Raw genomic sequence first — 16,187 nt, forward strand, 5'->3', positions numbered from 1 at the left:
CTGTCCTTCTCCCACCCTGTTCCTCCACACCCTCTGTCCACTCTTTCCCTTTTCCCTCTCTTCCCTGGTGCCCTGTTCATCTGGTTCAATCCCCCTGGCTGCCTGCCCTGGCCCTCTGTCCTTCTGTCCTTTAATGTGGGGCCCATGGGAACTGGAGTTCACAGCAAAACAGGAAGAGCCTGGGAGCAGGAAACTGGGAGCAGGGCAGGGGGTGAACAACCAGCAGTAACCTCAGCTCCTTGCCTCCCACATCTGGACTGAAGCATCCCAGGGTGCTCTGTCTCTCCCACATGCAGCCCACCAGCCCTAGCTTCTCCCATCTTAGTGCTTCACTGGTCCCCCAGACCTGAGAGGCAACCAGACGAGTATTCCTGGACTCGGACACAGGAGAAAGAGCAAGCACAGGGACTAGAGTGAGGACATCTGGATTCTGATCCCAGCTTGGTCACTGTGTGTGGTCTTGGAAAGGGCCCTCCCATAGCTCAGTGCTCTCTGTGAAATGGTGCTCCTCTTATTTACCCTCCCTCCTTCTTGGGGCTGCTTTAAGGACCAAACGAGATAGTGAGGGGTTTGTATATGGAAACAAGCACTGGAAGGTTAACAGTGTACAGATTCGAGGTGATGGGAAGACCTGTAGATGAAAGGATTGAGAGAGGAATGATAACTGCTACCCCTTCTTCAACACTTACTATGTGCCACACATTGAGCTATGTAATACGTGGTTTACTTCTCATGACAACCTTATGTGGCAAAAACCATTATTAATATCATCCCTATTTTAAAGGTAGGGAAACAGGTTCAGAGACATTATGTAACTCATTTAATCAAGATCACAGTTCCTAAGAGGCAGAGGCAAAGCCAGGCCCAGAGCTCGGGTGCTAAATCAACATGATGGAATTAAATGAACTAGAGCTGACAGGTGTAGAGGAGGATCATATTAGTTTTCTTGTTCACCTATTCATTTAACAGACAGGAACACAGTACCTCCACTGTTGCCGGCTCTGTGCTAAGCCTTGCTCCATGGGCAATAAAGTCAACAAAGCATGGTATCTCCCTTCAGGGATGGATCTCACGTTCCAGGGGACAGGGCAGGACAGCTATGGCCAGTCTCGGTAGATGCCGGATAGAACCTACCATCACTTCAGATGGGACGGTTCCCAGATGTGAGAACCTGCACACCTTCCCAGGTCCATCCTGGGCTGGCACCTGGGTCACCTGCCATCTCCGCCCCTACCCCCATCCCAGGCCTGCCATTGCTCCCATCTCGGTGGCCCCCTGCAGGGTACCGTCACTCAGAGACTCCCTGGAAGGATAAGCACCTGCCTCTCTACCCCTGGAGTTATACTAGTTTGGCTGAAGGCTGGGGCTAGTGGGGGGAGCTTTTTGGCCCCTTCCCAGAGGCAGGGGAGGAGGAGGGAGGCTGGGAAAGCAGGCTGGGGCTCAGTGTCGCAATTCCAGGCAGTGCCGGGACCTTTGCTCTACGAGGTGTCTATGGAGCGGAGGGAACACCGACTCTGGAGGCTGCCAGGATTGGGGTAGGGGTGCCAGGGAGGCAGTCCTTCTATAAGAGCAGTTAAGAGCCACCGGGGTGAGGAGAGGAAGGGGAGAGACTTGAAACTGGGCTGGTCTACAGGGAAATGCGACTATCATGGTTGGGGGGGGGTGGCGGTAGGGGTGAGGCTGGGCTGAGGGGGCGGGCAGGCGGGCCGGGGAGGAGTCAACATGGTGGGGAAGCTGCCCTGTGGGTGTGGGGGACGGCGGCCAGGGCTCTGGTCAGTTGTCTCCACTCTGCCGAGCAGGAAGGAGAAGTGGCCCGACCCCTTGGCAGTCCCTCCCCGCAGCCTTTCCCCACATTACTTCCCTGGGGCTCCGGTCCCTCACTTGCTCAACTCCAGCTCGGCTCCGCCAGCGTGAGGCCTCCCGACGGGATTGCACCGTCCTCCCTTCCCAGCAAGGGGGCTCCAGAGACTGCCCCAGCCAGGCAGTCTGGTGGCCTGGGGGATTCGGTGGGTCTGCTCCTCAGCACTGGCCTGGGGCTCTGTGTGTGAGTCTGGGATTGGGGGGGGGGGTAGCCTGTAGATCTTAGAAAAGGGGTCTCCGGGGAGGTCTCAGGAATAATTCCTGAGGGGTTCTGGGGGAGGGGGTCCTGGCTGTGAAATGGAGCGACGCCTGGAGGCAGGAGGTTTGTTCTGGGACCCTGGAAAGTGACAGCAGTGAAGTTACCTAACAAAAAGTCTTACTGGGTGAGTGAGCCTCGATCCCCTGCCCTAGTCCTGGCCAACTTCCGCTGTCCCCAATGCTGGAGGCGGGGAGAAGGGGCTCTGACAGAAGCTGGGCATATGTGCCCAAACACTCTGTGATGGCCTGGAGGGATCCCCGGGGGAAGAAAATGTGGCAAGGTGGCCACCTTAGCCAACAGCTAAGACTTTGGTCTCAGAGAGACCAGAGTTGGAATCTTGGCTCTATCATTGCCTGTGTGGCTATAGGCAATTTACTTAATCTCTTTGAACCTCAGTTTCCTCATCTATAAAATGGGCTTAAGAATAGACATGACATCATAGGCATATCAAGAGGAAGGCAGATAAAGCCTTAGCACAGGCTGGTATATATGTATACAGCAAGTAAATGTTAGCGGGTATGTTAGTACTCGTATGATCAGGAGGAGAAGGTTGCTGAGGCCAGAAAGGAGCCCAGTTCTGAAGACTGTAACATGGGTCATTCCCGCAGGACAGCCCCCTTGGTAATGTCCAGGGCTCCGGGAAGAGATGTCCTTGTGGCTGGAGGCCCCTGTGCCTGATGCTTCTCCTGGTAAGCTTCTTCACTCCAGCCCTCTCCTCTGCGCTCAGGTCCCAGCTCCTCTCCTCCCTCAGGAATCAGCCTCCTTCACTACTTGCCTTCTGCCGTGCCCCGGAGAGCAGTCCAGAGTCGTTTTCAGTATTGCTTGCCTCCTTCTGCCAAGACTACCTCCATGCTGGGTCTGGTGCTGGTCCTTCTCAATGTGGGCTTGCTGCTGGGGAGAGTTGGCTTGTCTAGTGCTTACCAGCACTGGCTTTGAAGAGTTCTGTCTGACCTCTGAAGTGGATACACATCAGCCCCTCAAGGGGACAAAGGTTAACATCCTCATGTAAGGTATTGAGGTGCAGGGGACTGCAAGTGACTAGCCCTAGAGCCCACACAAACTGCAGGGTCCTGAAGCCCACACAAACTCCAGGGTCCTGCTGCCCTCTAGGGGTAGAGATAAATTTGCAGTTTCCCAGAAGGACGCTGAGGGAGTGGATGGGAGAGACCTGAGACCCCCTTGTGCCTCTCTTTCGGGGCTCAGACTCTGCAGTGGAGCTGTGGGAGCCAAATGCACAAGATGCCGGCAGCCAGGCGCTGGGAGGCAACACTGGCGTCCTCAGGGAGGAAGCCAGCACTCCCCAATCTGCTGGGGGCTCTCTGGGGGCAGGGCTGGAGGCAGCAGAGCCCACAGTCCTGCTCCCTGGGGTGGATACCCCTCCAGAGTCTACAGGTGAGGAGCTGTTGGATTTGGAACAGGTAGGGGCCCCCTGGATCTGGGAGGGGTACCTTAGGGCTGTTAAGTCCAAAGGCTTTGGATTCTACTAGATTTGAGTGATCTGAGTGTGAAATGTCTCTGCCTTGGGTCTTTCTGAGTCTCAGTTTCCTTATCTGTAAAATGGAAATAATAACAGTACCTATCTGTTACAGTTGTGAGGATCAATGCATGTAAAGGGCTCAGGCAGTACCTAGGACGGAATAGCACTTGGCACATGAGAGCTACTTTTTCATAACAGACTAGACAGCATACAGTGAAGGTGATGAAGGTCACTGAGAACTCAGGGCAGTGGCCAACTGGGCACCATGCTTTCTCCCTGGAGAAGAACATGAAGGCTCTCCCCTATATCCAGAGCTGCGTCCACAAAAGCGGAAAAAGGGGCCAGCCCCCAAAATGCTGGGGAACGAGCTGTGCAGTGTGTGTGGGGACAAGGCCTCCGGTTTCCACTACAACGTGCTGAGCTGTGAGGGCTGCAAGGGCTTCTTCCGCCGCAGCGTTATCAAAGGGGCGCGCTATGTCTGCCACAGCGGGGGCCACTGCCCCATGGACACCTACATGCGCCGCAAGTGTCAGGAGTGTCGTCTTCGAAAATGCCGCCAGGCCGGCATGCGGGAGGAGTGTGAGTGTCTGGGGACAGGAGTGGGGGGAAGAGGCTGGTGGGAAAGGGGCGCTGGGGTGTGAGAGCAGACAGGCAGCTGAGCCTACAGGGTCTTCCTGCATGGTCCCCAAGTATGGGTTAAAATCTCTTCCTTGACTTTACCCGATGCTCTCTGCTTTTCTAGAGCCTCAAACTACCCCCTGCCCCATCCTTGCTTCTTGTCTCCTCCGCTTCTCCCGTCTGCATGTCCAACCCTGTCCTTAGGTGTCTTGTCCGAAGAGCAGATCCGCCTGAAGAAACTGAAGCGGCAAGAGGAGGAACAGGCTCAGGCCACGTCCATGACCCCAAGGGTGTCCTCACCTCCCCAAGTCCTGCCCCAGCTCAGCCCCGAGCAGCAAGGCATGATTGAGAAGCTGGTGGCCGCCCAGCAACAGTGCAACCAACGCTCTTTCTCTGACCGGCTTCGAGTCACGGTAACCGAGGGAACTGGAGCGAGGTGGCTGCGCCCAGCGACTTCTGGATAGCTGACTCATTGTTGGTCATTTTTTCCACCCTTGCCCTGCTGCGTAGCCTTGGCCCATGGCACCCGATCCCCAGAGCCGGGAGGCCCGGCAGCAGCGCTTTGCCCACTTCACCGAGCTAGCCATCGTCTCCGTGCAGGAGATCGTTGATTTTGCCAAACAGCTGCCTGGCTTCCTGCAGCTCAGCCGGGAGGACCAGATTGCCCTGCTGAAAACCTCTGCGATCGAGGTGGCTGGCAAGGCCGAGGGGTGAAGGGAGCACCAGGGTGGGACTGTCTCTGGCAGGGGCTTCCAGGCAGCCAGGTGGGGAGCCAAGGTGCCCCATGCCAAGACCAGCCTTCTGAGTCCCTGTTTGAGGTCTGCTCCTTGTGTGCAGGTGATGCTTCTGGAGACATCTCGGAGGTACAACCCCGGGAGTGAGAGTATCACCTTCCTCAAGGATTTCAGTTATAACCGGGAAGACTTTGCCAAAGCAGGTAAGAACTGAGATCAAAAAAGGATCAGGTTAGATGGAAAGACACTTTTTGTCATCGGGCTCATAGTGACTACAGAGACACAGGCCCAGGGTTTGGATGGCTGTATGGGGAAGGCTACACTTGTTTTTCCAGGATAGAAAGTTGGGGTTGGTGATAGGCCTCTCTCGGCAGCTGCAAAGAGACCCCTGTCCTCTGTTGCATTTGGCCAGTGGTTTTCAGTGTTTCGGGGAGCCTGAGGGGCTCCACAGAAGTGTCAACTTAGAGGAGGAACAGAGAGGCACAGGACTGTCTTTCATCCTCTCTTTAGTCAAACAAGAAACTCTATTTAATATTGTGCTTCTGTGTAATGTTTTGCTTGAAGAAACGATTTCGCAGCTAGAAAAAAGAAAGCTTGAAAACCGTTGCACAGAGCCTTTTAGTATTTACTGATGAACTTGATTGTGCTCTTTAAGGATCGTGTGGACGGATTTTGCCCCCTACTCTTTTTCAGTTGCTTTTTCTGAAAAGCTAAAAACATGCTGAAACATGGCAATTTTAGGGCAGTTTTAGGATGAGTAAACACTCCCATCCCCATGCTGTACCTGGGGAATTAGTTCACGATGCTGCTCTTTGCTACTTGCTTTTGGGCTAAGCAATGTTGGTTTCCTCATATTCAATTGTTGGTAATGTTTGTGTTATGGGAATGGGGGTGGGAAAGAATGGAAGGCTGAGAGTGTTTTGGAGAGACTAGAACTTCGGCTCAACAGGAGGCCGAGTAGTTGAACACCTGAGGGAGTGGGTCTGTGAAATAGGGCTGAGGCTATGATTCCATTCTCGGGGTCGGTAGGTCCTGGTTTCCAGGGCAGAGCTCATAATCTTCTCTGGTTTCTGGTGACACAGAGCAGCTCATGTGCCTCTTGTTCCAACACAGGCCCCCCAGTGAACTTTCTAGGAAGGCCTCCCTTAAACTCTAGGGCATGGCCGAGCTCTGTGGGTATCTCCTGCCTTCTGTAGGGCCCTGTGTACTGCTGGAGTGTGTAGGCACCTAATGGGACAATTTGATGACTTTCTCCAGCTTTCAAAGCCCAGCCCTGCTCCCTTTATCTGCCTGGTCCCCAAATGCTTATTATCCTCGTCCTTCCAAAGCATGGCACCGCCTCCTTCCAAACACCCTCCTTTCTGAACCCTTTGCCATTCTCACGTCTACGGGTGTTCCTTCAGCACGTGTGGACTCATGCCGTCTGAATCAGCACCTATTTATCGATTCATTGACATAAGCAGTTTAGATGCCATCATGTTTGCCTTTCTTTTCGTCAGTGAGGTCTCAGGGAGGAGGGGCAGGGCTTCTCTTTTGTCAGGTCTCTGTCCATCTGCATCCACTACCGTATGCTGCCTGCGGTGGACAACTCAGGATGTGGATCGATAGCAGCGGAGGGGCGCGTTCAGCGAGCATGAGCGGCCCTGGCAGGGCGCACAGCCCAACTCCAGCACCTCCTCATCCTCTCTGTACAAAGGGGCCGTTCAGCACATTTGGAGGCTCAACACTCCACCAAGAAAGGCTTTATAAAATGGTGCTTATCCATTAAATGTCTCAACTGTCTCAACACACACTTGATAAACATCAGGGTGAAAGTACAGGAAGTGACTAATCAGGAAGCCTCGAATGGAAAAGTTAGCAGATGGCTGCTAAAAGAAATCTGAGAAAGCCTAGGGGACAGGGTGGGGTGGGGTGGGGAGACTTTGTAATGGGAGAAGTGTTCTTTAGATGTCATGACTGTAGGTCATGGTTTGTTGAACTTTACTCTCCTCGGCAAGAAGATTGGTTCTATGTTTTACGTTTATTCATTATTCATTCATTTATTTAACACTTATATAGTAGTTTACCATTCTAAGAACCCATTATGAGATAGGTACTATTATTATCTCCATTTTACAGATGGAAAAACCAAGGCCCAGAGAGCTTAAATAACTTACCCAAGGTCACACAGCCTAATAAATGGTCGAGCCAGGACTCAAAGCCAGGCACTGTGATGCCACAGTCCATGCCCTCGACCACGTTGCTATGTTCCTGCTGGGACGTGAAACATGAAATGTATCTCTGGTATTCAAATAAGTAAGGCCAATTGCCAGTGAAAAAGTTTTCTTTGTAAACAAAAACAAGCATTGCCTCTATTTCTAGTAATGTGGGGCCCTGGAGAATTCCAGGGATAGCAGGTATTATCATTGAATCCAGCACCTCCTGTGTGCCAAGCACAGCACTACATGCTTTGCCTGCTTTGTGATTTCACCATCACCACAATCTTTTAAGTTCAGATAGGACTGACTCCCAGCTCACAGAGGAGGCTTAGAAAAGTTAAGAAACTTGCCTAATGTAGCCCAGCAGAGTCCTGAAGCCTTCTTAGCGAGTTCCTAACAGTTCCCCTAAGTTGAGGAGTTGGAGGAGAGAAGGAAGTTCCTGTTGCCCGTGCTGCGTGTCCCAGCCTCCCTTCTTCCTCCCCAGGGCTGCAGGTGGAGTTCATCAACCCCATCTTCGAGTTCTCCAGAGCCATGAATGAGCTGCAACTCAATGATGCCGAGTTTGCTTTGCTCATTGCCATCAGCATCTTCTCTGCAGGTGCGAGGAGGTGCAGGCAGGAAAAGGGACAAGAGATTTGCACCAAAGGGGGCTGCAGGCCCCATGGGGCAGGAATTGTGCGAGTGGAAGCCCTTGCTGTGCTACTTTGGGGAGGGGTTGGGTGGGGCATGTCCCTATTTTGGGGTTATGATTTGGGGTATGGAACTAAGACCTTGGCCAGACCTGCTCCTCAGCTCTATTGGTGACCTATAGACCGGCCCAACGTGCAGGACCAGCTCCAGGTAGAGAGGCTGCAACACACATATGTGGAGGCCCTGCATGCCTATGTCTCCATCCACCACCCCCATGTGAGTCTCCCCCCTGTGTTCCCCCCTTTTTCCTCCTCCCCACAGACTCATCCCCTGACACACCGACTTTCCCTTCTAGAATCCTTCCCTGACTACATCTTGCACAGACAATTCACTACCTTTCCTACAATTCCCCTACCCTTGCCCCCTTCCCTGGGAATAGAGACAGAAACTGTACTTGTCTCTCTCCTTCCCCCAGGACCGACTGATGTTCCCACGGATGCTAATGAAACTGGTGAGCCTGCGGACACTGAGCAGTGTCCATTCAGAGCAAGTGTTTGCACTGCGCCTGCAGGACAAAAAGCTTCCCCCGCTGCTCTCTGAGATCTGGGATGTGCACGAATGACGGCTCTTCCACCCACCCCCATCCCCCATATCTTCTGTTTTCTGGGCTGGAAGGCTGAGGCGCCTGGCTGCTTCCTAGAGGTGAAGCAGACTGAGAAGGGCAAACATTCCTGGGAGCCGGGCAAAGGAGATCCTCATGTGGCATTAAAGGAGAGTCAAAGGGTTGGGAGTTTGTGGCTGCTGGGCAGTGGAGGGTCCTGCTAAAACTGTGCTCCATTTGAAGACTGTACTGCCACAACCAAATGGATGGGCCTGGGGGCCACTTTGCACAAGGTTCTGCAGCGCCCTGCCCGTCCTGCCTCCACCACTTCCTGTTTTCCCCGCAGGGCCCCGAGAGAAATTCTCCACTGTCACTCTGCGGCTTGGCCATAAATGCCTCGGGGCTGCCTCACTGATAGGCCTGGCGCTGTTTGTACAGAAAGACCAAAAGGAAGATAGAATGAGAGAAACCATTTCTCTTGGGGGTGGGGGCACGGCCACGGAGGAGGAAACCGTCCTTTAGGATCTGCCTCCAGACGCAGAAGAGGGAGAAAAGGCACAAGTGACAGACTTGGCAGTGAGAGGGTACCTCCTTTTACTAGTCCTAGGAGGGTAAATGAAATGCTGAGGCTTAGATACCCCTTTCCTGTTTAATGATCCAGGTGGGATCAGGTTGTCTTTCTGAAGGGGAGTGTGGGTGAATTTTTAGAACCTAACACCCCAGCCGTGCACCTGTCTTCGTGCGCGCCCCCATAATGCCTCGGGTTTTCCGTTGGTACCTAAAAAAAAAGGGGGGGCACAACAGTCCGTGCTCTAGAGCCCCAGGCCCTGTGGGACGGGAAGACAAGTGCCCTGAGGCCAGGGGGAAGCTGCCTCCGTTGTGGTTGGGCCTGTCAGAAGGGCTGGACTTCCATTTCCCAGAGGACGCGCGGCAACCGTCACGCCCCCTTCGCTCTGCGCGCTCCAGTGTAGGTGAGACTGCGGCCGGGCCTTCCGGCCTCGGTCCCCCCCGCCGTCCCTGAATTGGTAGGGCTCCACCTCCGGTCAGCCGGCTTTGCAGCCCAGGCTGCTGGGCACTTCCAAGCCGCTTAGCGGGGGGGAGGAGGGGTGAGGTGTGGGGGACGCTCAGAAAGTCTCAGGAGCAGTTTTATCTTGAGAAGTCGCTTCCAGATCATTCCACATCTCGTCGAAATGGGCTCTATTACCATGTCAAATTAAAATTTCTTTGTGCAACCTAAACAAAAGGTATTCCTTTGGGTCCTCCCCGTGCTGGCTTGGCGCTGGGCTGGCCCAGCGCTCCCATCGCCTTCCCACTCCCACACGGAGAGGTGTGTGCGTAGCCGCCTTTCTCCGGAGGTTGGCTCCACCCTTCAGCCCTCGGCTTGGTGCAGCCCTGTAGCCCCCCCCCCGGTGGTGCGTGGTACAGCCTCCGCCCCCTCAACCTCCCCTTCCCTCACCGGCTCCGAGTGGTACGCGGCCCCCGGTGCAGACACGGAACTGGCGCGCGCTCGAAGCGGCGCTGGCGCCGGCGAGCTTCCGACGCCTCTGCTGCCGGGCCCGTCTGGCTGGGCCCTGGCCTGTTCCCCAAGGCTCGGGAGGTAGAAGGTCCAGGCCACTGGGGGTCCTGGAAGGGTATTTGGGATGGGGTTCCCCGGTAGAACGGGCTTTGAGGGGAAACAGGGGCTCTAGGGGGAAGCTGCCTCTGTGAAGAGGCCCTAAAGGAGTGTGGGTAGGGGGGCACGGGGTCGCAGGGGAAGGGGGGGGCCGTAGGGAAGGGGGCAGGGCTAGAAGTGAGGGCGCTCAGAGCCGCCGAAGAGGTGCGGGCTGCCGGACTGGGCTCAGCTCACAGAGGCTGGGCTCGATTCCTGCCCGGCTGGCGGGTAGCGCCGGTTCGGGGCGTGGGCGAGGGAGAACTGTCCAGCAGGTGAGGGGGCGGGCAGAGTTGTCTTGCCGGGGACCGAGCCGGGATAAGCACCTGGCGCGCCCCGCGCGCCTGAGTGTGCACCTTGTATTTGATCACGGTTTGGAGATCATGTGTGATCTCCAAACATGTTTTTCCGAAAAAGAAAAAAAAAATTTTGGGGTGTTTCAAAACAGGCTTTTTGGAGAGTCGACATACCATTTCATCTTTCCTGCAACTGCTTCCCTCCCCATCCTCGTGCATCTCTAAATTCTTCCTCTTCCTGTCCTCCAGCCTCTTCCTCTCCAGCCCTCTTCTCCAACCCTGCCAATTGCCTGCCTCATTGCTCTCGTTCTCCCCCACGCTGACCGGTCTGTGCTGATGCACTTGCAAGGTCACTGCCTGGGTAGGAGGGGAGAGAGTCTTCTGTTGTGCTCACGTCAGCAAAGATGTCATCTCGCTCTCCGATTCCTGTGGTTTTACTATGACATTCTGCCCCAAACGAAGGACTAATCCAAAGCGTTGCTAAACGTGGCCATTTGTAGGCTGAAAAGACATAGAGGACTTAAAAGTCTGTGGATTCTAAATCTGCGTCTGGATGGAGTGGATGAGGAAGCAGATAGGTATGCGTTTTGAGCTTGATGCCTTTGGAATATAGGTGGTGAGAACCAGGGACTCGCGATTAGTAAACATGATTGAAGCAAAAGGCAGAGTCTGAGTCTGGGTTGATATGAAGACCGGATGTGAGTTATAGGTGATGTTAGTCTTTATGGGGAGGGGAGAGAATGTGGAGAAAAGCCTATCTCTACAATCTGAATAACCGGAGGTAGTGGCTGTTGATGAGATATGAAGTGTGGCTAAAAATCTATCCTGTCACTAGTGCTGGAGTAGTCACAAGATCTCAGGGTCCTTGTGGTTCTGGAGGGAGAGGAACATGGTAGAGCATGATCATGACTTGAGTTGTAGCAAATGATTCTCAGTGGCAGGGCTGAGATCCCACTAAGGCTAGAGGCCTGATGCACTAATAATATATTAGTAGAAGATACTTCAGGTGTGATTGTTGAGATTCTGGCAGGAAAGGCCTCCTGGTTTTCAGTATAAACATAGATTTCAAGTCTTAGCCTTGAGCTCTGGCCCTGTAAATTCTGTTTTAAGATACATTGGCTCTCACCCTAAGCATTTTCCATATAATTAAAGAAATATGCTTTTTTACCCATGTCCCTTTTCATTTCTCTATTTCCCTCCCCTTCTTACTCTGCTTGGGAGGACCAGAGATCAACTTTATAACAGTGCCCCACCTCTGCAGTTTGCTCATGATTCCATGGCACTGGAGAGAACCAAAGGACTTTTGGGGTGGTAGTAATACCTAGAAATGAGTATATGGCATGCATAGAAACTTGGTTTTGGTTGCATGGAAAGAAGATATCTTTATCAAAATCCAGAACTAGAACAGAGTATAAACTAAAAATAGATGGGGGAGAAGATAATCTAATAATTAGCAGGTGCTGCCAGTGGAAGAGGTGTCTTTAGATTCAAGGAGAATGAATTGTTATGGCCCTGGCCAACCCTGGAGTAGCAGCTGCTGGCACTGTGCGGTCACCAAGCAGGGGAGGGGCTGTGGCTATGCTATAAATAGTCCTGGGCGCCACAGTCACTATGGAGACAACACCAAATCCTATTACCTGCAGGTCCTCTATTGGGCGCAAGAGAAGGGAGGGAGCAGTATTTTGAGGATTCGAGAGTATTGCAAAGCAGTCTATGTATTATTAAGGAGAGAAGAAGAAAGATAGAACTTCTCATTATCTAAATCAGATAGAATCTTAAGCACACAGGGATTATGCTTGTCTGGGTGTGGGAGTGCACGCCACAGCAGAGAAGGGAGTGATGTGTGTGTATGTAGTGTAATGGGAATATCTGTGTGTATAGCGAAGGAGGTCTTAGTGTGATCATATGTGGAGTACAGAGGTAGAATCCTCTACCCACTGAAGATAGCCTTGTAGTGGAGTGAAATATTTTACTTAGAGAAGAGTATGGAGACCCAACAGGACATAAATTATAATTAAGACCACGTAAGCTTTTCCTACTTTTTGGACTATGGTTTAGAAATTCCTCTGAGCACCTCTCCCTGTCCTTGCAGAAATCCTGTTATTTCTGCATCTAATTCTTAATTTGTGTAAGAGGTACAAGGACAAAGTCTCATCTGTGTGTATTGTATCACTGATTCCAGTCCTAGAACAGAGGAGAAAGACTATGATTCAGCACCAAGGGCAGAGCTAGTGACGGTAGCCAGTGGGCCCCTTTCTTGCTTGAAGAGGGAAGAGAAAAATGGTTTGGATGAAGCAATTGGGACATAGATATTCTTCATCTGAGAGTGCACAGGGTAAAGTAGCCCGCCGTTGTTACTGTCTGAGTGCATGAAGTATACAGTTTTTATGGTAGTTTCACATGAGGCTGAATGCAGAATGTTGAAACAGAAAATAATTAGGTTTTCATCCAGGGGTAGGAGTACAGATTAGTGCTGATGAGAGTCTGGTTTGATCCTGATCCAGCCTGGACCTGTCCTTAAAGTGACTTAGTTTTTGTTATCATAATGACTGAGTCCTGATGAGACTAACTGGGTCTGTTTTTTCAGAAACAGAGCATCAGGAGTGAGGCTGGAAATGGGCTGCTTTGTAGGGATGGGAGAGGTGAGCCATTATGTATCCTACTTCTTGACATTTGGCTCTGTGATTTCATAAGCCTAGACCGAGCTCTGGGCTAGGGAAAGTGTCATGTTCTCCCATCGTCAGGACTACAACGGAAGCCCTGCCGACCTCTGACCCTGGCTGGAATAAAGCTGAGGGGGATGAGTCCCTTGGGCACAGCAGTGGATTTTATCAGTACTTTTTTCCTATTGGACTTGAATTTTCAGATAACATCAGAATTCCTCCTGGGAACATTGACTCCTTGTGTGGTGCCTTGAAGTTTCTCTGAAATGAACTGATGAATTGGAACCATGGTGCAAAAGAAGAAGCTCTGTCCTCGGTTACTTGATTATCTGGTGATCGTAGGGGCCAGGTAACCAAGAAGAGCCTGGTTTTTGTTTTGTCATTTGCGATAACCACGACGTGTGTCATTATCCCCTTGCCAACACCCACATCGTTTTGCATATCTCACTTTTCCTCTGTTACTTTACCTTGGCAGGAATACTGGTGCCAGTAGTGAAAACAGCGTCAGGTGGATTGAGAGTATTGGCCCAGAGGAACAGAGACAGAGCAAAATTGCTCCTACCTAGCATCTTTGTGTTCTTGGGCAAATATACTCTGCATACCTCAGTTTCCTGGTTTTGTAAAAAAGAAAAGTAGGCCATGCTCTTTACCTATATGCCCCCTGTTGGTAATTCTTTAGCTAATACACCTTTACAAGTGCTAATCATCTTAAGGTCTTAGTAATAATTCTATTGCTGCAATTTTCCTTGCATTTCAAGATAGGTATCTTCATGACAGTACAGATCTCATTTAGCCTGCCAGCTAAGTGCTGCAAGCCGCACCCATGTTTTTCAAGGTCATGCAGTTGGGTTACTTTATCCAAAATAGCATTTTGAGCTTTATTTCTGGACCGCGGTTGACATCTGAGACGGCATCCTATCCCTTCAGGCTGCTGAACTCGTCTTTATGTTCTTCAGGCACCCAAGCAGTGATAGTGTGGCCCAGACTCCTGAATTACTGCGGCGATACCCATTGGAGGACCATGCCGAGTTCCCCCTGCCCCCAGACGTAGTGTTCTTCTGCCAGCCCGAGGGCTGTCTGAGTGTGCGGCAGCGGCGCATGAGCCTGCGGGATGACACTTCTTTTGTCTTCACCCTCACTGACAAGGACACTGGAGTCACTCGTTATGGCATCTGTGTTAACTTCTACCGCTCCTTCCAGAAGCGTATCCCTAAGGAAAAGGGGGAAGGTGGGGCAGGGTCCCGTGGGAAGGAAGGACCCCGTGCCACTTGTGCCTCAGAAGAGGTTGGCACTGAGACCTCAGAGAGTGGCATGTCCCTGCAGCCCCCCACTGCTGACGCCGCCCCCGATGTGAATCAGTCTCCTCGGGGCAAACCCCGGGCCAAGGCAGGGAGCCGTTCCCGCAATAGTACTCTGACGTCCCTGTGTGTGCTCAGCCACTATCCCTTCTTCTCCACCTTCCGAGAATGTCTGTACACCCTCAAACGTCTGGTGGACTGCTGCAGTGAGCGGCTGCTGGGCAAGAAACTGGGCATCCCTCGAGGCATACAAAGGTACGGTTTGCCCCGGACGCTCAGGAGAGAGGGAAGCAGTTAGCGATGAGATGTAACTGGTCTGTGAGGGGCAGGAAGTTTCCTCTGAAGCCTGAGGGCCTTCGTATATCTAGAAGGAAGTGTTGTCTTATTAGCACCACGCTCTAGCCAACTGAGCTAACCGACCACTGCGGAAGTGTTGTCTTAGATCCTGTTGAACATTTAAGAATAAACTTTTGTAAAAAAAAAAAAAAAAAAAAAAAAATCAATCATTAAAAATAGCCTGAGGCCCTTCATCCACCTATTTAAGCATATATTAGTCCTTCCTAAGGGGAAGACTGCTGCAGAGTTAGACTTCCTAACGTAATAATGTTTGGAGTTTGCTGTTTCATGGCAGGCAGGAATCTAAGTCCTGCTATGTACACATTTTTACATCTGTTCTCTTGTATATACCGTCTGGTCCTAGCTGAGCCCAAAGAGTGGGCTTTTCCAATTGTCATCATTTTTACCATATGGTTACTGTATTGTGTTGTAGTGAGGTATGAGCTCTTGGTGCTTATGTGTCTGTTTCCCGCTGTCTGCTCCTCAGGGACACTATGTGGCGCATCTTTACCGGATCATTGCTAGTGGAGGAGAAGTCAAGTGCCCTTCTGCATGACCTTCGAGAAATTGAGGCCTGGATCTATCGATTGCTGCGCTCCCCAGTGCCCGTCTCTGGGCAGAAGCGAGTAGACATTGAGGTCCTACCCCAGGAGCTCCAACAAGCTCTGACCTTTGCTCTTCCAGACCCTTCTCGATTCACCCTAGTGGATTTCCCACTGCACCTTCCCTTGGAACTTCTGGGTGTGGATGCCTGTCTTCAGGTGCTAACCTGCATCCTGTTAGAGCACAAGGTGAGAGAGCCAGCTTTCTAGACCTTTAAGGACAGGGCCTACATCTTTTGCATCTTTTTGTCCCTAGGAGGTAACATGATGCCAGGTATACAGCAGGTACCCCCGTAGGTGTGGGTTGAATTGAGGTACTGTCAGTGGCATGTAGTCAGAGGGTTTGCCACTCAGTTGAGTTATCCTTAACTAGACTGACCTAATTCTCTGAAAATATCAGTAGTTCTATTCCAATGGGTGGTCCTGGAATTGGGAGAACAAGAACCAGGAAGGTAAGGCATGGGGCAGAGATCACTGTGGAAGCTACGCTCGTGGAGTCCTAGGGCGTGGTGAAATGGAAATTAAGTGGTAGCGCTGGAAACTGTTTTCTCATCAACCTTATTTGTGCTGTTGAATGATCCTTGTGGTGTGGCTTGCGGCAGGTGGTGCTACAGTCCCGAGACTACAATGCCCTCTCCATGTCTGTGATGGCATTTGTGGCAATGATCTACCCACTGGAGTATATGTTTCCTGTAATCCCACTGCTGCCCACCTGCATGGCATCCGCAGAACAGGTGAGTTTCAGGTGTTTTCTGGCTTCGTCACCTCTGTCTTCCAGCTCTGTCCAGGTCTGAGGGAGAACGATCAATACCAAGAAGTTGAAAATCAGTACTCGTCTTCAACCCCTTATTATAACTTACTTGTCTGTAAAACATGACCTAACTTGAACTGATTTGATGGCAAAACCTACGTTATTTATGGTTTTTACTTTCAAAGTAAATGTTGGGGCGCCTGGGTGGCTCAGTCG

General features: G+C 51.8%; 2 protein-coding genes across 66 annotated transcripts in view; both read left to right on the forward strand.

Moving 5' to 3' along the window:
• The first annotated feature begins 1,466 nt into the window (after window positions 1-1,466).
• Window positions 1,467-8,633, forward strand: NR1H3 (nuclear receptor subfamily 1 group H member 3). Of its 16 annotated transcripts, none has more exons than XM_027578263.2 (11): window positions 1,467-1,535; window positions 1,896-2,044; window positions 2,728-2,808; window positions 3,323-3,511; window positions 3,909-4,175; window positions 4,419-4,627; window positions 4,725-4,904; window positions 5,052-5,151; window positions 7,631-7,744; window positions 7,958-8,052; window positions 8,252-8,633. In XM_027578263.2, exons 3-11 carry the CDS (start codon window positions 2,766-2,768, stop codon window positions 8,396-8,398), a joined length of 1,344 nt encoding a protein of 447 aa, XP_027434064.1. In that variant the 5' UTR covers window positions 1,467-1,535; window positions 1,896-2,044; window positions 2,728-2,765; the 3' UTR covers window positions 8,399-8,633. The 16 variants fall into 16 exon arrangements, with proteins under 16 accessions (XP_027434064.1, XP_027434059.1, XP_027434067.1 ...); XM_027578258.2 differs by having other exon boundaries at window positions 1,896-2,006; XM_027578266.2 differs by having other exon boundaries at window positions 1,896-2,006; window positions 2,733-2,808.
• Window positions 8,634-9,687: 1,054 nt separating this feature from the next.
• Window positions 9,688-16,187, forward strand: part of MADD (MAP kinase activating death domain) — a 40,579-nt gene continuing 34,079 nt past the window's right edge. For 29 of the 50 annotated variants that reach the window (XM_027578225.2, XM_027578229.2, XM_027578243.2 and 26 more), the window contains exons 1-5: window positions 9,689-9,974; window positions 13,188-13,333; window positions 13,941-14,537; window positions 15,106-15,409; window positions 15,823-15,954. In XM_027578225.2, the coding sequence (XP_027434026.1) occupies window positions 13,272-13,333; window positions 13,941-14,537; window positions 15,106-15,409; window positions 15,823-15,954 (1,095 nt within the window). In that variant the 5' untranslated portion in view covers window positions 9,689-9,974; window positions 13,188-13,271. Of the gene's footprint in view, window positions 9,975-10,207; window positions 10,900-13,187; window positions 13,334-13,940; window positions 14,538-15,105; window positions 15,410-15,822; window positions 15,955-16,187 lie in introns of those variants that run through there. The other 21 variants (XM_035722619.1, XM_035722623.1, XM_027578242.2 and 18 more) reach the window with 4 other exon arrangements.

This window comes from Zalophus californianus, chromosome 11 (genome assembly GCF_009762305.2).
Source record: "Zalophus californianus isolate mZalCal1 chromosome 11, mZalCal1.pri.v2, whole genome shotgun sequence".
Taxonomy (NCBI): Eukaryota; Metazoa; Chordata; class Mammalia; order Carnivora; family Otariidae; genus Zalophus; species Zalophus californianus.